Source organism: Pseudorca crassidens, chromosome 7, assembly GCF_039906515.1.
Source record: "Pseudorca crassidens isolate mPseCra1 chromosome 7, mPseCra1.hap1, whole genome shotgun sequence".
In the NCBI taxonomy this organism is placed as follows: Eukaryota; Metazoa; Chordata; class Mammalia; order Artiodactyla; family Delphinidae; genus Pseudorca; species Pseudorca crassidens.
In genome coordinates this window covers 58,573,721-58,601,084 of record NC_090302.1, presented here as the reverse complement: position 1 = coordinate 58,601,084, position 27,364 = coordinate 58,573,721, and the positions used below count along the sequence as shown (strand labels likewise).

The 27,364-nt window shown below is 36.9% G+C and overlaps 1 protein-coding gene across 35 annotated transcripts in view; it reads left to right on the top strand.

Moving 5' to 3' along the window:
* PTPRD (protein tyrosine phosphatase receptor type D) overlaps nt 1–27,364 on the top strand; it is a 2,145,367-nt gene that overhangs the window by 1,816,957 nt on the left and 301,046 nt on the right. For all 35 annotated transcript variants that reach the window (XM_067744351.1, XM_067744350.1, XM_067744358.1 and 32 more), the window contains 2 exons: nt 9,061–9,206; nt 12,810–12,951. In XM_067744351.1, coding sequence (XP_067600452.1) covers nt 9,061–9,206; nt 12,810–12,951 — 288 coding nt within the window. The remainder of the gene's footprint in view (nt 1–9,060; nt 9,207–12,809; nt 12,952–27,364) is intronic.

The window sequence follows — 27,364 nt, the reverse complement described above, 5'->3', positions numbered from 1 at the left end:
AAAAAAAAAAAGAAAGAATGAATCACATATAGGAATGACGTATATGTGTAGGGATATAAATACAAGAATAATCACTAAAGCACTTTTATAACACTAAAAAATTGGAAACAGCCTAAATGTTTAACAGTAAATTAAAATATATCTATATGCTTTATAATATAAAAGCCTTTTCCATTTAAATATTTATTGACAGAAAATATATTCACAATATATTTTAAGTGAAGTGCAGGCTATAAAATAATCATACAGTATAATCTCCTTTTTTGTAGACAGTATATGTTAAGCGGACATAGAAAAATTCTTAAAAGCCATTCATCAAAACGATAACCATTAGAATGTTTTAAAATGCCTTCCTTTAATTTATTTATGTTTTCTAATTTACTTATAATAAAAATGTACAGTCAGAACAATAAAGTCAGTTTATTTAAAAAAAACTAAAAGTGGCAGAAAATAGGAGAGCTCTGTGGTAACAATGAGGTACAATGATATTCATAAAAGAGGTGAGGTCCGTTGTATTACATTATACTTCATCTGAATTGAGTCCTACAGTAGGACGCATGAATCTGTGATTTGGATATGCTGTATTTTGCCAACTTTTGACCTGGTATGGATCCATTAGTCTCCCACCATGTCACATCAGTATTTTGCCGTGTCAATGTATATTACTTGAAGTTTGTTTCTTCAGCTAATTTATCAAGCTCTAAGCAAATATAATTCAAGTGGAAGCACAGTTATCATGTTTACAACAATATTATGCATTGTAAGTACTGAAAAGTGTATAGTCAAAGATTAGAGGGTATAGTACCTTGGAGAGCCTTTTATCACGTTTAAGTATGTATTGAACACTTACTATGTGCCTGGTGGGATTAGGAGTTACGAGATTTCAGAGATGACCAGGTCACAGATGCTTTTCTCAGGGTTCAGTTAATGAGCAGAGAGAGAAATACATATGTATAAAATATCTGTAATGAATGATAGACTGCTTTAACTCATAGGAGAGATACAAAAAGTATGATAAGAGAGTTAAAAGAATAGTGGATCTTATCCAGATGGGAGGATCAAAGAAAACTTCAGATATTTAATTTGGGATTGAAAAATGGGTAAATTCTATAAATTTTAAAATGTGGGAGAAGGCATTTTATATAAGGGAACAGCTTATACCAAGGCATTGACGCAGGGAATTATAGATTCCTGATGGGCGATAGTAGAAACATATTTGGGAAAGTAGGTCCACAGCAGCTCTGAAAGGTCTTAAAACGCAAACGGGATTTCTGGTTTATTTGGCAGCAGTTAGCTATTAAAGCTTGTTTGTTTGTTTATTTATTTATTTTGAGTGGAAAAGAGCTTTAATCATAGATGCGTTTAACAAAACCTGAAAGAATAAGAATGAAAAGGAAAAGAAGGGTCGGATCAGCAGTAATTTGTAATATCGATTGTAGCAATAAAAACTTGAAGTTAGGGTGACTGGAAGGGAAAGCACAGATATCATGATATTATTCAGTGATTCTCAATCCTGGCTGATCATTGGCATCTTCTGAAATTAATCACCCAGCCTCACCCACTGACTTTCAATTTTAATTGGTCTGGGGAGGGGTCTGAGCACCTATAGCTTTTTACTTTTTTAAGGTTCCCAAGTGATTCTAATGTCCAGCTTAAAGGGAGAATCATGGTCATTGTGAATAGACATTAAAAAACAAAGGGGAGTGGGACATATTAGAAGCAGAATCTATAGGACGCAATAATTGAATGATAGTGAGGCAAAGGCCAGGAAGACAAAGAAGAGGCTGAAACAGCAGGGCTGAGTGTTAGGGAGAGTGGGAGTGCCACAAACACACATGGAAACTTAGGAAGAGAAGTAGGATTGGGAAGGCAGATGGCATGGTGTGTTTTCAGCATAATGATTTTGAGATGTTACTAGGTAGTCTTTCAAACATTAGAAATAAGGACCTGGCATTGAGGAGAAGTTCAAGTGGGAGATACCGTTTCATTAAGTCAAGTCTCTTCCTGTCCTCTTTTCTTCCTTTCCTTTCTCCTTCTACCCTTCCTTTCTGTTAGTATACATATCAGTTGTTAGTCACCTTCAATATTGATAGTCATACAGAGGCATAGACATCTATTTATCCAATGGGAGAATGCTGTCGTAATCATTTTAGCAGCCGAGAATTGGGAGTTGAAGCCTTAATAAAATTAATGATCTACAAATAACTCAATTTTGTTTCTGTCATACAGAGTGAAGTAACTCAGAAAGAGAAAAACAAATACCGTATGCTAACACATATATATGGAATCTAAAAAAAAAAAAAACGTTCTGAAGAATCTAGGGGCAGGACAGGAATAAAGATGCAGACGTACAGAATAGACTTGAGGACACGGGGAGTGGGAAGGGTAAGCTGGGACGAAGTGAGAGAGTGGCATGGACATGAATACACTACCAAACGTAAAATAGATAGCTAGTGGGAAGCAGCCACATAGCACAGGGAGATCAGCTCAGTGCTTTGTGACCACCTAGAGGGGTGGGATAGGGAGGGTGGGAGGAAGACTCAAGAGGGAGGAGATATGGGGATATATGTATACATATACTTGATTCACTTTGTTATACAGCAGAAACTAACACACCATTGTAAAGCAATTATACTCCAATAAAGATGTTAAAAAAAACTAATGGTCTAGACAGGCATAGAGTATGTTGTCAAAATGCCTTGAAAAGGAAGAGAGGAAATTGATGTCAAGAACCTTCTTGTCTTTTGCCATCATGAACAAATTGAACTTATATGTAGAAAAATACAAAAGTATTCTACCATACTACACTTGGAACTTACGTGATTTATTTTTGAATTTTGTGGCTTTGATTTTTGTCTCTTGCCCAGGCATCACACTTTATGTATCCCTGATTTCAGTCGGCTCCTGGAAGTTAGGAAAATAACTTCCATGTGCATTCTGGGTGAACTTTCTCACTTATCTAGTGAAAAATAATTGCAGTAATACAGCACAAAGTACTTACCAAACCCATGAGAAAACAGCCAGTATACTTTCTATGGTTAAGTAAAACAGATTTGATTTGAAAATATACTATAAATTGAGTTATACCACATTGTCTGTGCGGCATCTTTGTAACTTTCCATCTTCTAATTTGGCACAGTAAAAATATCAGGACTTCACAATTAGATCAAAAGTCCATGATTCACGCTAAACCTCAGTGAGCCTTCCTTCCTTTCTTTTTCCCGTTTTCTCCCTGACTCTTTCTTCCCTTCTAAATTTATGTAGTACTATAAAGCTTTCTAAAATTCTATAAAATAGGAGTAATGGTATACTCTTACAGGACTATGGAAAACACTGCATATAAGATATATAAAACATTTAGTCCAGTACATGGAATTCACTGAAGAGTAGTTATTTCTTTATCCCATTTTGAAGTATAATGCTCCTGAAATCAGATTTTAAGGTTAAAAGATTGTGGAGTTGTATTAAAAAGAAAATATGATAGATGGCTCAAAAATAGTCTGACTTTGAAGGTCCATCCTGGCCATGGATGTCAGAGGTGACCCTGTTCAGATTCCATGTGATAGGATAGATGTCCCCACAGGCCCGGGTTTATGTAGAACATCTGCCATGGAAACCAGTCCAGCCTGGTGTCTTGTGCCAGGATCCTGGCCCTCCGTACAGTTAAACATCAACTCTGGGACCTCCCCCTTCTTCCCTTGTCATGAGCCTGTACAGTTGTACTGCTATCTTGGGCACAGTTTGCTACCTGCCCCAATGAATCAGAACAGAAAATCCATCATCTACACAAACTTTGGCCGTTTTCTGTGTTTGGGGCAGTGGCAGTAGAGTGTGTTGTGACTGGACGGGAATGTAAACCCTGTGACAATGGCTCTTGTCCCCCTAAACCTTCAGACCTGGCCATGGCCCTTAGCATCACCCCGGCTTCACCTCCTATGCTTTGCATTTCTCACCGACCTCCAGACCCCTGTTCCTGAGCTTCCCTTCAGAGCCCTCCCCCTGATTCTTGCAGAAAAAGAAAGAACAGAGATGAGGTCACCTGACAGTCTCATAAATTCTACAGATACCTTTTAGGGAGGAAGTAGATTCCTAAAGACAGGACTACCTATATATTTTTACTGAACATTTCCTCATCCTCTCCCTCAGTATCGTTTAATAACATTATTAACCTGCCCCTTTCAAGGTTTTAAGTACATTATTGTGACAAATATCCCTTTAAAATCAAAACTCTCTGTTTAAGGAAATGTTAATCAGCTGAAAGAAACAAAGCCAAGTATTTACATGCTGTTAGTTTTGTTCCCAGTGCCACATATTTCCTTGATGTCTGCAGAAGTGGCTTATTCATTAGAATTAAATTAGGCAAACGGCACCATCATTTCATCTCTTCACTTTTGTAGCATGTGGTCCTTTCCAGGGACCTGTTTTAAGTGATTCGCAGTTGGCCGGTCAAGTTCCCACAAACCTGAGTCGTCTTCTTAACCTTTAAGAATTTCTCGTAAATCCCTTTCTTCCATGGATGCTACTAGTGGACGTCAGTGTTCTCCTCACTTTATGTCTAGTTCTACTTAATGTAGTGTACTAAAGGAAGGTTTTGTCTTTGAGCAGTTTGTGAAGGATGGTCAAAGGCAATTTGCTGGTCTTGGTACGTTCTGTCCCCTGAATTTAATCACCTTATGTGCTCTTTGGGCTTATCATCTTGTCTTCAGAAAGCCTAGCAACTTGAGACCTGATATGGCATCAAAATATTACAGTCATTGCATTAAAGGTACCGTGCATTGCTCATACTCGTAAGAAGCAATCTAACCTCTTAGACGGAAAAATCAATCAGCAGCCTGTGGCTCCTCTCAAGCTGTGTAGGAAATAATAATCTACTTGGTTCCTGGAGCTCCTGTCTGCTCTGTGAATGCATCCCGAGAATGCAGTCTTTGAACAGCACGTGAGCACGGCAGACACGTTCTAGAATATCCAGCATGCCTCTTTTCTGACTCATAGGCATGTTTAGCTTCTCTATTTTCCATTTAGAAAATAGACTTTCTGGGTCTAACAGTAATCTGACCTCTGCCTGGCATTAGTTTAATAAAAGGTCATACTCCTTACCTGTCAAAACCAGCTTGAACAGAAATGCATTTTGCAGAGCACAATGTTGGCAGCTCTAGGTGGATAGCAATGGCAGTTAGCTACAATAATGGAAGGGTACTTATCTGAATATTGGTGACTGTAAAGTTTTAATGTCTTTTTCTCCGTCTTTATATTCCCGATAGTTCTTTATTTTCTTAAACCAAGCGTAATATTTATGGTTGTATCTCATGGAATAATCATGGGGACTTTGATTATTAAGACCCGAGGCTGTCCTATTGTGTGACTGTGTAGTGGAAGTCTTTGTTTTACTCTTTTACGTGGGTTCTCTTCTCTTTCTTCCCATCTTCAGAGCATGACTTAAATATGGACATACCCTTGACAAAAGAAGGCAGAAGACTCATTTAGTTTCTTCTATTAAACTGAGATACAGACAAGGGGGAGTGGGTGCTGTGTGTTGTTAGACCCCTCTAGGAATGAAGATTCTTACTTGCTCCTAGCGTTTGCTGGAGTTATGTTTAGTCTTCTTTCTTTCTCATCTGTTTCCTTTGGCCATCTGCCTAGCATTGACAGCATCACAGTTAGCATCTGACTAGCCAAGATGATTATTTATGCAACAAACATGCTCACTGAAAGGATTTTACTATATTATCTAGAGTGTTAACCTTGCATCATAGAGTAATGGCACTTATCCTTTCCATGGTTTGGACTTGGTTGACAAATGTAGAAAAATTGACATCAGATCCCATAAGAAAGTCATGACTTTCTTGTCTGTGAAGGCTATTTTTTTTAACATATATTTAGAAAAAAATTTAAAAATTAAAAAAAACTGTGTGCAAATAATTGATATGCCTTTAAACAATGTAATGTGATCAATTTCATTTTTTGTGTTTGTTTTTAAAGAATAAATTTAAGGACCCTTTTCGGGCTGCTTTTTTGAAGAATACTGAGTCACTACAGTGGGGTGTAGTGGGATTTAGAAAAACAGTCCCAGATCTGAAACAAATCCTAACTGGTTATTTCAATAAATTTTCCACAGTTCATTAGGTTAATTCTATTACTTGACTTCATCTTCAGAAATAAAATCCTTACAGGACTCTACTCAGTACTCTGTAATGACCTGTATGGGAAAAGAATGGAAAAAGAGTGGATATACATATATGTATAACTGATTCACTCTGCTGTACACCTGAAACTAACATGACATTGCAAATCAACTATACTCCTATAAAAATTTTTGAAAAGTAAAATTATCAATTAAGTTTAAAAAAATGAAAAGATCCTTGCAGTAGCATCCAGTGGTTATATCTTTAAACTTGTCAGTGTTTGCATGAGAACTGTAAGGTATGACCAGAAAATGAAGATAAAAGAAAAACACAACTGAACATTGGAATGATAGTTGCATCCCTTTTTGAGAACATGGGAACTTGCCTCCTATGCTTTCCACTTAGAAATAAGACTTCTAGGTTTTATATTAATTCGACTTCTTACTGTCCCCACTCAGTATTTAGGAAGCACTTTCCCGAGTAACTGTTGCCTATTTGCAGATTGTCAGAATCTCCAAATTTCCTTCATTCTTTAGGATGAGAAATAGGATACTTTCCCTTAAAAAAAAATCCCAGTGCATCAAAAATGGCATCCTACCTTCTTTGTTTATTTAGTTTCTGATTAGTACATAGTCATCTTATGCAACAGCCCTCCTCCCAGTCCATACATTCTTGTGAGAAATTTCAAAACAGAACTTAAATGGGAAGCTGGGTTGTTAAAATTCATTTTCCTTTAGGGTTGACAGTTTTTAAGCTATGGACTTTAAAAAGGAAAGTACCTAAAAATGACAGTGCTGTACCACTTAAAATAGCAATGCAATACATTTTGTTTTTCCAGGGAAACTCCCTAGGAATTTTAATTTCATAATTATAATTTCCATTTAGATGCTGACAAGCGAGTAGTTATTATCAATTTGCATTGTTTGCAACAGCAGAATGAAAACCATAAAAACTTTTAATATCTTTTTTGTTTGTGACAGAAAAGTGACATCAGTATACTGCGTATTTTATTCCTCTCACTGTTAATCAATTTCAGATCATTTTAAACATTGCTCACAGTTCTGGTAATCATCCAGTTTGTATTGCTACTCTGAGATGCTGTTGGATGTGATATCTAGCAGCATTTTTAGAGCCCACTTTCATTCCTAGGGTTTCTGAACAAACAGGTACCTGGGTTTTCACCAGTTCTACTAACACCAAGTTGAATTTCCTGAGGAAGTGGAGACTCATTTCCCAGCATCAGCATTACAAAGATACCACTCACCTCTCTTCTCCCTTCTTTCCCTCATCGTGGAAGTTAATACCTTAAAACTGGAAGGGATCTCTGCAAAATAATCTATTTCACATTTCATATTTTTACAGTTAAGAGATAGGAAAGTTAGGCACCCCCTCAAGATGTTACACATACAAAATGGTGGAGCTGAGAAGGAAATCTGTCTTCCCTGACTCCAGGAAAATCAAGATGAAGGTCAGGACACACACCGTCAGGCCAGCAGGAGCATCACAGGGGAAACATGAAAACAAGGCGGAGAAAATACTGGTGATGAGCAAACAATGATGAACTTTGCTATTTTCTTCTTACTTAGAATCTAAGGATAGTTTTCAAAATAAACTTTAGCTATGGTTACTAAATCCTTGTTTCAATGACGTATCACTGAAAACTGGCCGGAGGCAAGAGAAACTTTGTAATAGGTGTAAGAAAATAGAAAATAAAATGGGAAAGTAAAATGTTTTTGAGTTAAAAAAATGTCCAACTGTAACTTAATTGTCAAAACTCAAAGAAGCAAGAAAAATGTGAAGAGTAGGAAAAATAATTAAAATACCTTCTCCCAAACCACCATCGTTAATGTTTTAGCATATTTTGTCCTATCCTTTTTGGGGTGCATTTTTCTTTACCTGATATCTCTCATCTGTAATTTTGTGTGATGCTTTCGTGGCTTACCATTGAGTCATAAGTATTTCTCGTGGCATATAATAAAAACTTTATAATTACAACATTTACTATTTGTATGACGTTCCATCATTATGCCAGTTTATCTCACCATCAATTCCTATAATAATTGATGTTTTGAGTACTTAGAATCTTTGTAAATAAAATATATGGTTAATATCTTTGTCCATAAATATTTGTCTACATTTTATATAATTTTCATATAATAGATTTCTAGATCCGGAAATACCAGGTAGATAACAAGCAGGCTTTTAAGAGGGAAGGAGACAGAGGACATTTCAAAAACCTCCAACTGTTAGCCTTTTGTCCTTAGGAATCTTGAAGTCTGCATCTTTCTTTACAGAAATTATTTTTATTGCTGTGACTTTGGAGGCTTCTTGACTCATCTTTTTATGCAGATTGTGGAGTTCAGTTGAAAGTAAGGCAGCACACAATATCTGGGTTAGAGTCACTTTATCATATTATCCTATTTCTATTTCTTGCCAAACCGTCAAACTCAGGGCTGTATTTCTTGTCTCTTTAAAATTTCCTAGAATTTCTCTTAAATGTCACTAATTTTAATAGTGGCACTGCTGCTTTCTGGCAATGTCCTGATAGCGGCATCAAAGCAAAGAGCTAAAATTTTACTCACTTTGATTGATGAGCTCACTTTGTTACAGAGGACAAATTGGATTTTTTTTTTTAATACTGGTAGTAAAAATTAATGTGTGATGTTGCTTTACGAATGTTATTGCATCTCTGCCATAATTCGGATTTCAGCAATAAAAGCACTAGCAGATAACTTCACCAGAAAGTTACCTCCCTCCCCTTTTAACTACCCTCAAATGTAAACGGTGCTTTCCTAATTTTATAATCCTTGTATATGTGTATGGATGTATATATTGACTGAAATAGGGTTGAGGGCTCTGGAGAGAGCAGTGGCAGTGGGGTAATAGTCTGTGTTTCCACTTTCCATCTAATTGTGATGTTTATTTCTTTTCATTTCAGCACCTCCAAGGTTTACACGAACTCCCGTTGACCAGACAGGGGTCTCTGGTGGAGTTGCCTCTTTCATTTGCCAAGCGACAGGAGACCCAAGACCTAAAATTGTCTGGAACAAAAAAGGAAAGAAAGTCAGCAATCAGAGATTTGAGGTATTAGGTCCATTGTTCTGTTTCTCTGGGGGAAGAATGTAACTGCTGAATTTTTGGTTTGTATGTTACTTGCTTGTTTTTCTCTGATACAAGATGTTGTAATCACTGAGATATACCATTCCTTATGTTGTATGTGATGGAAAACTTCACTCTAGATGGCTTCAGCTTTTTTAAAAAAGGGAATTTGGGGGTTCAGATGACTGACTTTTGTCGTGCTTGTACGAGGGCTCAAACATTGTTCTTAGCATCCATCTGTAACCTCATCCTCAGACTGCTTCCCCTGAAGATGGCAAGATGCAGTCTCACATCCTCCCACATCCGAGACTAGAGGATGAGTGAGAGCTTTCTGTGCTATTGGCTCTTATTGAGTTTCGTGTTCATCACTGAACCAGTCTGTGTGGACAGCTGGATGGTACAGACTAACTCGTTTATGTTAATCAGAATCTACCTCAGTTACTGGGAATGAGATCAGTTTCGTCCAACCCCATGGCTTGGAATGAGGGAGTAGTGTTTTCCCAAAGGGAATTCAAGTTCCTGTTATCCGAAAGAAGGGGAACGGATACTGGACAGCAGATTTAGTTGTCCACTATACTTCACACCTGTGTTTTACAGGTAGCATGGACTAGAAAGAGAACTTAGCTCCAGTGTGTTAGTGTGAAGAACTGCTCTGAAGGAAACATACCCAACCAGGTTGATAGTTGATAAACCTACTGATGAAGTCGATTTTGTTTATTCAGGAAAGCTTAGTGCATTGAAGATGATGATACATAATCCAGATCTTATTTTGGGTGTTTTAAAGGAGCCTATGGTTTATAAATTTGCTCCTTCTGGAGGAGAAAAATAGGTGATAAGCTATTTAGAGAAAAATTGGAAGAAGCACACAATACCATGCCTGTAATTTTTTTTTTTTTTTTTTTTTGCGGTACGCGGGCCTCTCACCGCTGTGGCCTCTCCCGTCGCGGAGCACAGGCTCCGGACGCGCAGGCTCAGCGGCCATGGCTCACAGGCGCAGCCGCTCCGCGGCATGTGGGATCTTCCCGGACCGGGGCACGAACCCGCGTCCCCTGCATTGGCAGGCGGACTCTCAACCACTGCGCCACCAGGGAAGCCCTCATGCCTGTAATTTAAGATATGAAGAGGATAGATTGATTTTTAGAGAGCACTTAGACCTCCAAACTGGCCCAAAATGTGAAACTCACCTCCTCTTACCTGAGTTTCTGACTACTTTATAGCCTAATTCACAGTTTGGCAAATTAAAACAATTCCCAGTTAACTGAAACATAGCAACGACAAAATTCAGAGCATTGTGAGTTTATTCATTTTTCACCAGTTCTCAAAGAGCAGGAAATGGACCAAATGCATAAAGAGCATAATTACACTGGTGAAAATTGAAATCTGGCCTGTAGTTTACAAATGGTAAGTTTAAAATTTTGTTTGTTTGAAGATCAGATACCTACAGTGATTTAAACATAAACAAAAAGAATATCTTAATCTTTGAGAAATATTTCCTACATTGTCATAGGAAATGATGTGTGTGTGACTTTTGGTGCACATATACTTTTTAGTTTAAATGAAATTCACTTTTTTGTCAAAGAAGTTTGACATCATGCTTGCTAGTGATGATGGCTTCTTGACAGACTCTTGTAACAAAGTTTAAATTATAACAGTAAACATTTCAAAGCAGGAGGTCTGCTCAGTACATAATTCCTAATGAGAGTCAAATAAACATCCAGAAAAAATTATTTTAACACAAAGCAGCTACATCAAATAGTACTGAGTCTTGGGCTGTGAATCCTTCATATCTGTAACAGTATATTGTATTTTTTGGTTTCGCTAGTTTCTAAAGCCCATGAGAGTATGAGTGAGACTGATTTTGTTCCCTCTTCTATCTCCAGTGGCAAATATAGCATCTGGCCTAGAGTAGGTACATAATTAATACTGGGTGTTAAATCGGGTTTGCAAATTGGAGATTACAATATTAGCATCTAATGTGTATATTGTTTGTTGAAGAAAATAGGTCTAAACCTAGGAAGTAGTTCAGAAATGTAAGCATGCAGTGACATGTAACAATTAATCAAAAGTTAAGAGAGTAGATCCTAAGAGTTCTCATCATAAGTAGAAAAACATTTCTTCTTTTATTGTATCTATATGAGATGATGGATGTTAGCTAAAACCTACTTTGGTCATCATTTCACAATATATGTAAATCAGACCATCGTGCTATACACCTTAAACCTTATATAGTGATGTATGTCAATTATTTCTCAATAAAACTGAAAAAAATCAAAATTTAAATTAGTTTTAAAGATGTTTAAACCTTTCTCTACATTAAGCTATAGGATGCTCAAATATATATATATATATATATTAATTATAGCATATTTGACAAAGATTCCAGTAGCTATGAAACTTCATTCTCCCACGATGCATAGTAGATTCATTCTAAAGTGTGTGATATTTTTAATAGAGTTGAAAATAAATTGTGGTGCATTGAGAAATGGGATGTTTTGACTATCTCTGTGAATTTAGAATGCAAATGGGATGTGGAAAGGACTTGAAGTGGCCATATCTTAAAAACATTCAATCTCTTTTTTCCGTATGTTGACACTTATATACAAAATCTGGGATTGATCATCTAGTAAATATATTTATTAAGCATTCTTAATTTATTCACAATTTAAGCACATGGATATATTATTCATAGGGAAATGCAAAAAAAAAAAACCCACCATCTCAGTGAACAGCTGGAAAAACACAGCAGAGTTATAGAAAAGACAGGTAGAGGACTCTACAGTTTTGTATGCATATTTATCAGTATTATCAACATCATTTTTTAAAAGTATTACTTGAGTAGGTGACAAATACCTAACTGTTTCAAAGTAGAGTCCATAATGATAGTGAATTCAGGCTTACTGTTTAGGACATTAATTTTCTGCCTGGTGAAGCAAGCCTCCATTTTACAGCAAGAATGCCCTAAAAATGCAGAAAATCCTAAGCTAAAACAAATACTGGAATGATTGATGGCAAAATTAATGCATGCCATCAGTCTCTGGGGCTATGAAAGCCATCTCATTGGCTGCCTAAGTACTAGATTTATGCAGTTTCTCTTCATGGTTTGCTCATCTATACTGTTCAGGATGAGACATTTTAAACCAGAAGAGCTATCAGTGGTGGCATACATTATTTCTTCACCTTATCGTCCAATTAGTGAATGGATCCACATGTGCATATGTGCTATCAGAGACAGAATAATTTAAGAAGTGTATCCATCATAGCAGCAAGTCTCTTGCAAAATTAATAAAAAGGTCACATTGCCCTAGATACATATACTAGAATATTTTCATGATTAAACCCTGGATGGTTTTCTGTAGAGACAAGAAATCTACATTTTTGCATATGTAGTTTCATGTCTTTCCATTCTGCCGTATAGGATTCAGTACATTAGAGCAATTATTCTGTTTCATCACTGTATCAAAATTCAGTCTCAAAATGCTTCTGAGTTTATTCTGAGCCTAATGGCTGGTTCACCACTGCATTAAGAGATTTAGCTGAGAGGCAGATGATAGTAACAACACCTGTGACAGCTATTGTTTCCTCTAATAGGTAATAGAGTTTGACGATGGATCTGGATCAGTTCTCAGAATACAACCCTTACGGACTCCGCGAGATGAGGCAATTTATGAATGTGTGGCCTCGAATAATGTGGGAGAAATAAGTGTATCCACCAGACTCACAGTTTTACGAGGTAAGTATTCAAGTGCAAGGCTGCTGCTTGTGTAGTTGAAATTCTGTATCCCAGGTGTTCTTTTGTAGAATCATTGAAAAGACTACAGTTGTCATGACACTTAAATGGGAAATGAAGTAAAATACTGATTAGGGTCAAACTTTATTTAAATAGACAGAGGGTGCCTTCTCTCCTAGGACTTAAAAAATGCTAGTCGGGGAAAGGAAAGAAAGTCCCAAGGAAGTGCTGATTTCAAATGCCAGATACCATTTTGATTTTTGGTAAAGAGCCTTGATAGGAAGCAGGGTATGCTACTGTTTTGCATGTTAGCTTCACTTGTGTGTGGATTTTTCATATCTAGGTCAGCAACTACTTTTTGGAAATTACCAAAGCTGACATTGGTGTTTGCAAAATTAAAGGAATATCTACTACCTAAAGATGAGTTCTTATTAAGCAGAGGAATCAAGAACAAGAAAGGCACCTTTCTTCTTTATGTCCAAAAAAAGTGTTTTGTTTCAGTCTTTTATATTTCTTGAACTAACATCTGTTGATGCAGAGTGATTGGAAACAGTGTGTCCCCTTCTGTGTTTCCAGCTATGTGGCTTATGCAATGTGCCCAAAGCATGGGCTGACTTGCTAAATCTGTAGTACGGTGTATCTACTTCCAAGACTTCCTTTAGAATGACAGTGCTAGAGAATAATGGCTAGTGATTAATAATGCTCCGTTGTATTATATATATAATTCAATCTTTTGCATAGAGATAAGAATATTGCCTAATTTGGCTTGCGTCGTAGTTGACATTTCCAGACTAACCCTCTGTGCCTTTGTTTCTTTCTCATACACACTTGCATTTGTCTGTTTGTTTTGTATTGCTTTGAACTTTGCTTTGCTTGATTCCACAACTTAGTAAAATAGCCTTTCTTCCGATGAATGGAATTAGAAAGAAGAGATCATAATTGAATAATCTTAGAGGAACATATATAGAGTGAGAGCATTTCTCCTCCATTCCATCCCCCCCACCCCCGCTTTGAGGCATGTATGTTTCTCTGTATGTTTTATACAATCAAAAATATTTTCTTTTAGATCTGTTTAGTACCAAAATTAATCAGTCAATCTGAGAAGTCTAGAAAATAATATTTACATATACATCCTACACTGTGCTTTAAGTACTATAAAATCTTACTAAGTCTTAGGGGAAATATTGACCAACTGGATATAGATCTTTTAATTGCATGTAACAGAATGCTGCTTAAAAACAAACAAGTCAAATTTGAGCTACATTTCTGGCCATTATGACACACTGTGTTCATATAGGAAATTCTCCATCCCCCTGTAAACATACAGACATGTTGATAAAATATTTGAAAATACAATTAAATGTGTGGTTAGGTTTACAAACGTGAAAGAAATTTCCAGGTGCTCAAGTGCTTCGGATAAGAGATAATTTGTAATCTTATAAACCAAGGTAATAACCAAATGGACTATATGATTTAGGGCTGAAGTTTTAACTCTCCAGCAGGACACAGACCTATATAAAATAAGAGGAGCTAGATCAGCTTTCTGAACAAGGTAAGAATTCTAGCACTATTTCTGCAGTGCGATACTTAGAACCCAGAAGCTAACATAAAAGCTGGTCAGAAACGGTGAATCCCATGGAGTGTGGAACAGACAGCCATGTAAGGACTCACCCCACAGAGACATCACCACAGTTCAGGCCATACAACCCCAGATAAGGTCATTTATTCTCAGATGGGCTCATAGGCACCAGTTCTAAAGCATGAAAGCCAGTTCCAACTCATGAGGGACAGGAAGCCCAATCAGTGAGAGAAGAAATCATAGTCTGTTAACTATAGATAATTGAACTGTATGAATGGGTTTTAAAAGAAATGAATTCTAAATATTTGTAAAGGTAAAGAGAGGAGTAAAATCTGTTAGGTAAGAATAAGACTTTAGGAAAAAAAAGAGCAGTTAGTAGTTAGAAGTCAGATTTCGGAGCTGAAAGGGACCTTGGAGACTATGTTTATACATACTGTAATATGTATATATGTGGATATACATGTATATGTTCACATAAACTTAGATAAAAGGTCTGAAGATTGTTGAGTAATTTGGGGGGCCATTCATATAGGAAGCTAAATCAGATTCGCTGGTCTTCTTTAAAACTTTTAATCTTTGCTTATTCATGTAGTTTATAACTAATGCTATTATGTAGAAAACGTATTACAAAGATGCAATCAAGTAAAAGTTATTAGAAACTTTTTAGGTGTTTTCGCCTTCTGAGTTCCCGGAACAAACCCCTTAAAAGGAAACAGTGGCAGTCACTTGGGTTGACTTAATCTTTATGCATTTGAGGAAGGAATTAACAAGAAGTTGGAGGAAAATATCACTTTACATAGACATTCATATGGATTTATGTTTTCCTGCCTCCCAGTTGACTGAGGTCCTCCCATCTCATCTGCTTTTATCCAACTAGCTCCCACATAAAACAAATACATTTGAAAATTTTAATGTAATCTTGACTTTCTATGTGCATATCTGTCATATATAAGTACATTTGTATGAAAATTTATAATTCTAGTAAAGTACTTAAACCTTATTTTTTTAAGACTATGTTTAGCAATTTTGGAAATGTTTCATGAGAAAAACTCAAAGGTATTTTGGATAATGAAAAAGTAGCCTAAACATTACCTTAAAATAGAATATTTTTATATATCCTTATAGGATGAAATAAGTGGAGTTGGGAATTATCTTGTTTCCTAGAGTTACCTCTTTGTTTAAAATTTCTAAATAACAGTAATCCTATTAGTAATAGTCTTTACAAATATCCCAGTGGTAAACTGACATTTCTAGATTATGAACGTTGTGAACAGTTAACTAGATGAATGTGAAGAGTTTCATTCCATAGTTGATGGGCTTCGTGCTCATTTTAAGTTCACTTTTTCTTGCAAATCACATCGGCAGATACTCAAGCTCTCTGCTCTGCAGTGGATGGAAAATACTTTGCACTTTTCATCCATACCCATCGTTAGATGCCCATTTTGTCCACATGGGTCATTTACTTTTTACCCACTCTGCTGACAATGCCAAAAATGTGCCAGCTGTCACGATGGGTTTTGTCTAAGTGGACTGGATGGAGATCACTAATTTATTTCACACAGGCCACTAGAGGACCTAATTAATTGGAGATTTAATCATCTGACCTGTACAGCTAATGCAGAAGACATTGAAATAATACTCTGACCACCCATGTGCATTGAAGGGAGTACTTCAGGGAAAATCTTCCCTGTGTAGCTCGTTTCAAATTACCCTCGCTCTGAAAAACTGTTTTCATAAGGAAAGATAACTACAAGCTCGGGCTGAACATACCCTGGAATGAGATATTTGAGCAATTACCATTTATACGCTGTAGGCTGCAGTTCATGGAAGAAGTAGTGGGAGAAGTGGGGTTGAATGTGGTACTTATGGCCTCCAGGTCACTTAAAACTTTTTTTGGTTGCCCTGCCTGTGGAAACACAAGAACATACCATCTCCGTAGTTCTATAGCACTTAAAGGGGCTGAGCATAGTTGTCATACACGTTTCCCTTCTACGCAGAACTTTAAGTGAAGCCCTTCACATCTCACTGAGTGGTTATTAAGGGTTGAGTCTTACCTAATTGTGGGATTCTGCTAAGGACTTTGGATTTGATATTAAGCTTTCAGTGAAGGGCAAAGTATAGGACCAGAGAGGGTGTTTTAAGAAGAGCGATTATCATCCAGATGGAATTGGTTCTTTCTGAATCTTTGGTTCACTGGCCACAGTTTCCTCTTGTCTAAAGGTATTACATTACTTGTAAATGTATGATAACTGGGGATGAAAATGTTCTCTCAGATATATCTTGTCCACCACTGGACAGGGAAAATGAGATATCACCTTCCATAGACTTTTCTTTCCTATAAGAGTCCAGGAGCATCTGCCTGTTTTAGACAAGTAGAAAGACAAGAATCCCCTTTTCTTGGGACTTCCCTGGTGGTCCAGTGGTTAAGACTCTGTGCTTCCACTGCGGGGGGCACAGGTTCGATCCCTGGTCGGGGAACTAAGATTCCATATGCGTATGCTGTGCTGCATGGCCAAAAAAAAAAAAGAAGAATCCCTTTTTCTTGCTCACATGACTCCCCCTCTCTAAGAGAAAGTTCTAGAAAAATTTAGTCAACTTTGTCTCTGATAGTCTGAGATGTCTAAATGTCATGTTTCTTGAATTTAGGTGTTTTTTTTAGGTAGTAATCAGAAAATACACATTTTGTTGTCATCCAAAACAGCATGTACTATGTCATTTTTCTAAGTTTAGTGGATTATCTGCTGAGACTTGCCCATTCTGAAATAACACTGATCCCCAAACCAGCACGAGCATTACCACAAGAAAACAGAGTATGATATATACCATTGTTGCTGTTATCTTCTAGCTTGTTCCTAGAGCACACACAAAGTAAAATTGTTGTCAACAAAAGATAGCTGGCCAAACAGACAATTGAGTTGCCTAGTTTTACAGGTGTACCTTATGAAATGGCACTTGTATTTGAGGATCTACTCCACATACGTGCATCACAGTTTATGAATAATCACCATCAAGACATAATACACAACGTCCTCAAGTCCAGGTCTCCAGTAATTTGAGTTCCAGCTCTGGCTCTGTCCCACAGTAGCTGTGACATCTTGAGCAAATCTATTAACTTCCCTGTTCTTTTACTTCTTTATTTATCTTGCTGCCGTGTGCACAGGGAAGGCAGTGAATTGGTGATCACTCAGATCCCTGCTTTCTAGCTTTCTGTGATTTGGTGACATGCTTATTTCAACAAGTCAGTTCTTGCAAGATGGAAAAAAGATGCTCCCTGCTCCCTGAAGGTAACTGTTACTGATATAGTAAAACACACAGTGAGCAGTTGGATGAGACAGAAAAGGCATTTCACTGGGAAATGGAGAGAAATGTTTGCATAATAGGTCTGTTTCAAAAAAAAAAAGTAAACCATTATAGCAGTTGTTTAAAAAAAAAAAACAAAAACAACTTTTACTATCTTTCAGGGAGAAGGCAGCCAACTCTCTGCCATCGTGCACTACCCTGTGATCAGAATTAGCATGTTCGTTACAGTCTCATTTTATTAATGCCTCTTTTTGAAGATGAACACAGTTGTCCCTGCTGTGAAAATGGTACTTTGCCGTTTATGTTATAAAATGGTCTCGGCTGGGGATCCAAGCTAGGAACATTAAAGAACAAAGCACAGCTGCTTGACTGTCGCACAAAAGGATTTTTAGGAAAGACTGAAACAAAAGGAAGGATGGCCAACACAGAACAAACTTGCTGACGATTACGGTACCGAGTGAAGATTCTTTGAAAAGGCTTATAAAATAGTTGAGTACTTGGAATACATTGATACCAACACGATAAAGCCTCTCTGAGTACTGCATTTCCATGCTGAAAAGAGCTGGTGGTGGGCAGAGCCATATAAGTAAACAGAAACTTCTGACTTTCTGTAGTACTTACAAATAACTACTCTTTACGTATCAGTGTTGACAAAGGCAGGAGCCCATGTGAACAGTTCCGTGGAGACCCTAGTGCGGAGAAACATTAAAACTTATTATATTTCGGAGAATGAGCGTGTGTGAGCTGAGGCTCTGAGTGTTCCCTTGTGATCAGTCTTTTAAGGACCTTCCTCTTGGTGATGCATGTTGCTTTCTTTTAATCATTATCACTTGTTTTTCCATGCTGGGGTTATGTCTTAAAAGGGCTCAGAGAGAATGAGTGCACTTGTGAATTACTGCATTTAAGTGAGAACAGTTTCTACTTTAGGCTTCATATTATATTATTTAAGATAATTTTAAAATGAATATTGAGTCATGTGAGTGTTTACTGTTGATTGATTTGTTAATGGAGCCGTAGAAATGTCGAGCTGGGAGGGAATTTGGTGTACCGAGCCAAATCTCTTACGTGTTTGATGGAAGAAACCAAGGTCCAGAGAGTTTGAAATGATTTTTTTCTTGGTCATACAGCTAAGATTTCCTTTGGGTTTCACCCAGTCAGAAATAATCCCTGCCGTATTATGTTGTGACAATGTATTCTAGCCCTTCAGATACTCACTTATGATGTACAAGACATTGTCCAGGAAGAACTATGTTCTTCCAGCTCACCACCCACAGACAAGCGGAGGTGACCGAAAACAGTGCTGTCGTGCTATGGGTGTGCAAAGTGGAAAAACTCCACCATGATGATGCATCATGGGAGAGAAGAGGTCTCTGTTGAGGCTTGAAGACTATGTAGGGTTTTATCAGGCAGAGCTAGTGTGAGAGACTGTTAGGGATAGAGAAAGTTTCATGAACCTGATTATATACACAGGTAAGAAATTGCTAAATATTTGATGGTGGGTGTGGGTGGTATATTAGGGCTCTCCAGAGAAATGGAACCCATATAAGTATATGCATATTTATACTTTTTTTGTTTATATATGTAAAGAGATTTATTATGAGGAATTGGCTTATACGATTAAGGAGGCAGACAACACCCAAGATCTGCAGGGTGAGTCAACAAGCTGGAAGCCTAGGAAAGCTGATGGTGTAGTGTGAAGACTGGCAGACCCAGACTTGAGACCCAGGAAGAGCTGATGTTTCAGTTTGAGTCTGAAGGCAGGAATGTGCCAGTATCCTAGTTTGAGGGCGATTGGGCAGGAGGAATTTTTTTATTTGGGAGAGGTTCATTCTTTTTGTTCTATTCAGGCTTTCAACTGATTGGATGAGGCCCCCCTCACATTAGAAAAAACAGTCTGCTTTACTGGGTCTTTTGATTTAAATGTTAATCTCATCCCAAAACACCCTTACAGTGACACCCAAAATAAGGTTTGACCAAATGTCTGGGCACCTTGTGGCCCAGTCAAGTTGAACATGAAATTAACCATCACAGGTAGGTATAAGCAGTAGTTGCTCAGAATAGAGTAGAAGTTAAAAGAGTAGTAGTAGAAGAAAATGAGGTTGGGACATACTTCATTGGCCAAAGAGATTAAACTACACAAGTGAGAAATCACGTGACTAAGTTAATATTGACCATCTCTATATGAGTTGAAATTTGCAGAGGTTTACTAAAAATACTGAAAGTAACATATCAAACAATTCACGGTGCTTTATATGCAATTGATGTTTATATTTTAAAACTGGATATTTGGTTGACTTTCATTGATAAAATTTGAACAATTTTTAAAAATTCAACTTTCTGGCTTTCAAAATTAGTTTTATTTTAAGCTACTAATTAAGATGTAGTTTTCAAAGTTGTACATGCATAATTTGGGGGGGATTTAGGGCATAGATATACCAAATGCCTCATCTAGGGTTTAATTATGAAAATCCTAGTTATATAGCTCCTTAGAAGAGCAAGTAACTTATTTTATCTTACTAAAAAAAAAGACTTGTGAATTAATGCCACATTAAACACAAATATGATGACATACATCCTAGTATTCTTAATATATCTTATTAAAGATAGTGGGACAATTTAAAGACTGTCTTATCTATGATCTTTCTAAATGAGCTTGTGTTTTAATTTACATTTCAGAACTTTCCATGCCCTTATTTTTTGTATCTTTAACATTTACCCTTGATTTTTAAACTTTATCCTTGCATTAAATATGCATATATTATTTTCACACAGTGGATTTTTTTTTAACAAGTAGATTTTGGCCACAAGGTAACCCTATTAATTTTTTTTTCTCACATACGTGATGATATGTGTGTGTTCAGGCAATAAAATTTGATCTCAGTTTGGGTTTTCCTAGAAGAGAGCCTACATTTTTTCAGAATATAACACCAAAGGAGCTGTTTAAAAGAGTGAAACTGTGTATCATGAGTGAGACTAGCAAATTATTATTACAACTTTCAGGTATTTTCTATCCTTCTAAGTTTGTATGAATACTTCTTTTTGTTTGAGTATTTGTTTAATTGCATGGGTAACCACAGATCAGTCAGACAACTAGAAAATTAAAGATAGTGGGAAAGTATTAGCTCATAAGAACTTGATAGCTTTTAGTAAAGTTGATTGTTATTTATCAATACTTACACCTTGTATAGTTAAACCAAAAATTCTGTTTGGGAAATATATTTGCATATATATGTATGTGTACATATATATATGTTTTATACATGCAATGTATATAGTGTAGTGTGTGTGTGTATGACGTGTTGGCTTCGTAGCACTTTGCAATATGTGAAATTATATTCTTTATTTCTTGAAACTTTTATGTTTCCCTCCCCCCTTTGCCTATAAGCTCCATTATATTTTTCTCTGGCCTAGACATGTTCCTAGCATTTATTGGGCACCCAACAAATATTTGTGAAATGAATGTATACATATAAAGAGGGGTATATAGATATGGTTATGTAAACACATACAGTGTATTGAGACCATTTGAGCAGGAATTTATCTCACTCTATGTATAATGGACAAAAGTGATCATTATTTCATTAGTCACTGTAGGATGGAGAGTGTGACTGAGACCCAGAAAATCAAGGCAAATGGAATGAACGCTACAAAGAGAGGTAGTGAAACAGAGGGAACCACAATGGAAAGAGAATGCTCTTTGTAGCCAGATAGACATGGGTTCCTATCAGTAGTCCACTGTTTCTGACCTATATGGGTTTAGACACATTACTTATGTCTAAACTTGAAGCTCCTTATCTTTAGATGTGGCACAGTGACTCAGATATAAAAGTTGCTGCCTTCTCCCATTATCCGTTTGAAGCTGAGCTCTTTGGTTTGGCCCTCTTGTCCACTGCTGAATCCTCAGCGTCTGGAATAGTGCCTGTCTATGGTGATGGGAAAAAGGGTAGGACTGACAATTCTGGAAAAGTTTTCTGTGCCTTATAAAACATTGCTTAGTCCAAAGGACTGAAAATCAGCTTTTCACATGGAAATAAGGTAACATGAGAGTCTGAAAATATACATGCATTGCCAAGTTATTTGGAACAACTGGAGATCATTTATTGGTACAATGCTCTCTAATATGCAATATCTAAGAATTGTAACTTCTTTTTTTCCCCTAGTACATTTGCGCTTAATGTTGTGTTAACACGCGTTCCCATAGTCTTCAGAATTTTTTGTACATTAGGCCCCGATAGTCAGTTGCTTGGACCGCCTAGGTCAAACTAAGGTCATACCTAAAATGGGATTTCTGTTCTATTATATCTGGACTGTCCCAGATCACAGAATAGATAAAAACCATTAATCTTTTTAACGCCTTTGAAAATGCAGCATCATTAGTTATGTATTTTAGAAGAAGTGGGAAAATCTCATATATTGTTTCAACCTTTAAAGAGGTAATGGAAAAGGATTTTTGTTTGTTTTCTTCTTCCGGTTATGCTACTGCCTTGGATGTAGGAAGTGAAAAAAGGTGTGGTTACGAGTTCGGGTCCTGCCAACAGATGTCTGAGTTCAAATCCTAACTCCACCGTTTGCTCTGTGGCTTTGCTCACATTTCTCTTAAGCTTTAGCTTCTTTGTTTGTTAAGTAGAGATAATAAGGCCTATTGCCTGAACTTGAGAGGGTGATTCCAGGAGATGATCCACGTAAAGCTTTTAGCAAAGTGCCAGGCACTCAGTTAAAGTGAGTCATCGTGGAGGATATCGTTAGTCTTACCAATACGATTACTACCAGTAATATTACAATTATCAATAATTCATTTTAAATTATTTTGATTAAAGGGCACTGCCGTATTTGTAAAGCAGCATTTTCTGGCACAGGCAGAGCCATCTCTGTAAGGCCAGGGAAACACATACTTTATAGTCATTAAGTTGTGCTGCCTTGTCCACTAATAATTCTATGGGCCAGATGCGTGAGCCACCAGTTGGCTACTGTGGGTTCCACAGAGTATTTAAAATTTGAATGTCATCCTGACATAAGTGATTAGGGTGTGTACGTAAGAGAAAATGAGAGGGAGCTTTTCTTTTATCCGCAACAGAGTTATCTCCCATACTTAGACTAGAAGTGTCATGAAGGCAGGACTTTTCTCTGCTCAAGACTGAGCACCCTGCACAGTGCTCAACATGTTATAAGTTTTCAGTAAATATTTGTTGATTGAGTGAGCAAATGACAAGTTTAACAAAGGCATTTCTAAATATTTTTTCTTCCAGAACTACTTCATGTAAGGTTTTATTTTTAAAAATCAGAAATAACAGAATGTATTGCTTCCACATCAAAGATAAGCACACAGTGCATGAGAAGCAATTTGTATTAAATTCATGAATTTATTCATTTGATAATATGGTTCTCCCTATGCCAAGGATTGCACCAAGTGTTGGGACTAAAAAGATGGAAAAGACATTACCACCACCTGCCTTCAAGGAAGCTACAATCTCTGTTTGACAGAAACCATAATTTTGGTCAAAACGACAAGGCAGTTATACATATATACTGTCATTGGGGATAATGAGGTCTATTTTTAGAGGTGTGCTCACAGTAATTCAGCTTACGCCTTTCTAAGTTAGTACTTGCATAAGAAGGACTAATGTCTCCTTGAAGATTCCATCAATATGACAGTAAGGTTTGTTGAAATGTAAAATGTGTTTGACGTATGACGCCTCAACTGACAGAAAAATTAAACTTGCCTTTTTTTCCTGATGAGTAAAAATGTTCTGAGGGAAAATTATATTTTATCCGTAGAAAGATTTGGGATATACTTTGCTTGGGTTTTGAGAAAATATGATGCAATAAAAAGCTTAAGTAATTACCTTCAAAGTAATATTCCCATTTGTTTCTCTCCCAACTAATAGTAAAAGGAGTTATTATTTCAACACCATTTTTTATGACTATTTTTTGCTCTGGGTGGAGATGACAAAGCATACCTAAATAGGAAATGATTTTAATGTGTACTAATAAAATACCTTAAAACATCTTCTTCCTCAGACAACTTCCTTAAACAAAATTAATTTTCATAATGAAATATTTATTTATTAAAAAAAAATGGAAGTTCAGGTGCTTCTACCCTTGAGGAAAATCCATTAGTGTATACTTCAAAACAGGAACATTCTTAGATCTGTTACTTCCTAAGGCCTAACAACTTGGGTTAGAACCCTGTACCCTAAAGAACCTTCTGTTTACACTTGAGTTTTATGCATGTCATAGTATCTTATGATGACAGATCTGAATTTCCAGGTATTGCCAAGCCTGTTATAAACTGACATCAAGTGCTACAGCGGACTTAACTGGGAGTCCCATTAATCTTTGTTGAAGATGCATGAATAAAGTTAGCACTTACCCACTCAACAGCAAATGGAAATCCCTTGTCTCAGCTTATCAACAGCTAAATCATTGCTGAGGAGGAAGAGTTCGCTTGGACTTAAATTGTTCTTTGCAGTAATTTACCGTAAACCAGCTACAAAGAGGTAGGAGGACGTTCAGTGTTGCCCAGTAGGACTGGGGTTTAGCTAGTCTTGTCTTAATTTCGTATCAACATGTTTAAAAGATGGCTCTGATAACTCAAAAACAAACAAAATATGTTGATATGATATGTTTTAAAAAGCCTGACCAACTACATGCAAACAGTGTTGATTAAGCCCAGAGGCCATTCTTCTTGTGTCTTCCAGTGATGATTCCTTGGTGAAAGGCCCTCACCAAACCATCTCCGTGTTCTGGTGCCAGAAAATCTAGAGGGGTGTGGTGGAGGGGAAGTAATCTGATGTGGAGTTGAGGTAGAGACAGATTTACCCTGCAGCTAAGGAAACTTCACTGTCAAGGCCCTCACTTACCTGGTGCCTTCCAAAGCCCTGGGAGGGCCTAGTAGTATGTTCAGTTGATTGTATGTTTGTTTGTTTGTTTTCCCTAAATTTTGCAAAAGTAGTATTTTTGCATTTGTTTTCATAAAGTAGACCTCTAAAATTTCATGTTTCAAGTGTTATAGAATCTAGATCTACCACTAAGATAAAACTAAGAGATATATGATTGATAAAGAATATTAATTGTGGCTGTGAGTCTAACAGATGGTAGGATGAATGTCTTTCCCGACTCACTCTCCTTTGATCAGCAGACTTAAAAGGACTTTGCCAAATGTTTAAAATTCTGAGTCCCTACATTTATGGAGAGGATCTTAGCTGTGTTTGCTTCCTCTTCTGTTTAACATATAATGTGCTCATGGAGTGAACACATGCTGCCCTCTCCATAAGGATGGTTGTACGCTTCACATAGGATCCCTCCCCCGACCCCCTGTTAACTGAACTTTATCTGGTTATGTTTTATTCCTCCATTCGAAAAGGCCAATTTTTCTATTGCTTCTCTTTCTATCCGAACATCAACACCAACACCAGCACCATCACTGAAGCAAAATAGTCTTGTCTGCAAGACACTAATGGATTCATAATTTTAATTTTAATATAATTTAGTTATAAAGTTTAGTGTTATTATTTACAAAATTCATCAAATGAATTTCTGAGCTTATTCTCTGTGAGTGACATGTTGTCTTGTATGTCAGAAAAGAGACAAGGAGGAAGACAGGCATGGTTGAGGCTGCTTTTCTTAAAGAGTTTTTCTGTAAAATGAATATTTACAAGATCTTCAGATTTCTCTTCTCACTGAGGAGACATCACAGAACCTGTTTACATTTTCATGTTTTACAGATATTGGAAAAGAGAAATAAGTAAATAAATACAAATAATAAAAGAAAAAAAATTCCTGCACAATTAAGAATCACCAGGGCTTCCCTGGTGGTGCAGTGGTTGAGAGTACGCCTGCCGATGCAGGGGACACGGGTTCGTGTCCCGGTCCGGGAAGATCCCACATGCTGCGGAGCGGCTGGGCCCGTGAGCCATGGCCGCTGAGCCTGCGCGTCCGGAGCCTGTGCTCTGCAATGGGAGAGGCCACAGCAGTGAGAGGCCCACGTACCGCAAAAAAATAAAATAAAATAAAATAAATAAAAAAATAAAATCAAGGGCTTTAAGTGGGACATCGTACCAGTTTCAAAGTTAGTATTAAAAAAAAAAAAGCAAGGCTCAAAGAAGGCACATCTTTAGTTCTCTGGTTAGTTATTTCCTATTGAGTATGTTCTGTGCTAAAATTGCACCATCAGATGTGGCTTTTAATGGCAACTTTTGCAAAAGAGTCTGAAAATAAAGAAAAGAAACTAAATTTACCCTTTTATGCAGGAGGATAGGTACACATAGAAATACCTGTTTTCATAAAAGTTTATTCACTCAGTTTTATTATTTCAGTGCTTCAATGACTCTTATTTTTCTAATTCAAACAACTTGGATCTTTTTGATCCTTTTAAACAGGAATGAAATTGGTATTGCTTATCCCATGAGAGCAGGTGTTATGTTTGACTTATCCATGCTTGTATGCACCTAGACAGGAGAGGTTACAAAGCATGTACTCAAATATTTGTTGAAATAATATGTCAGTAAATTTTACAATTTGGGACTGTCCAAGTGACATATCCAAAGTTGACTTCAGCCTAGTCATTAAGACTAGAAATAAATGACTTCCATATATCAGGTTTTGTACTTCCCCTTGATGTGCAGTCATCAGACATTTCTCCAAAATGATACTTCAGTTCCTTCTCCTGAGAAGTATAAACAATTTCACTTGCCTCTCAGCTCATAAGATGGGTGTTCCAGAGACCAGCCCTTATCAGAGGTACTGGGTAGATTTCTTCTTTCTCCTCTTCCTTTTTCCCATCTTTCCTCTCTCTCTTCCTTCTTTCCGCAAGTATTTTAGGTAACTGTTGTTAGTAGCCATCAGTTTATGCTACATCTCGTGACACCTGAGTTTCATGAATTCTCAGATGGAAGTATATTTATTTCTTTTATAAAGAGAGACTGTGTTAAAAAAAAAAGATTCTTCAACTATCTACAAAAAAGAAACAGACTCACAGACATAGAGATAAGACTTGTGGTTGTCAACGGGGAGGAAAGGAGGGAGAAGGATGGACTGGGAATTTGGGATTGGTAGATGCAAACTATTACATTTAGAATGGATAAACAACAAGGTCCTACTGTATATCAGAGGGAACTATGTCCAGTCTCCTGGGATAAACCATAATGGAAAAGAATATTAAAAAAAAGAATGTATATATGTATAAAACTAATGTTTTAGACAAAAGTTATGGAAAGTAGAGTATGGTTGTGTTCATTGGGTGTTTGAATAAACATCATTTTATACACTGATAGCCCCCTGTTAGAGCATTACCAGCTAAATTACTTCTAAATAAGGAAGTGGCTGTGTCTGTGCCAGCCGCAATTCTGGATGTTTCAGATTAGCTGGTGAAGGTAGTCTCAGCAATATAGAAGACATAATCACTCCAGCAAGATTAATAGCACACCAGAATTGTTAGCAGTTTTAGCCAGAGTAATTCAGAGCTCTAAGAATGAAACTGTCTAGACCCTCTGTAATAGTCTTTATCTTGCACGTGAAAGGTGGTTCTGGGTATGAGGT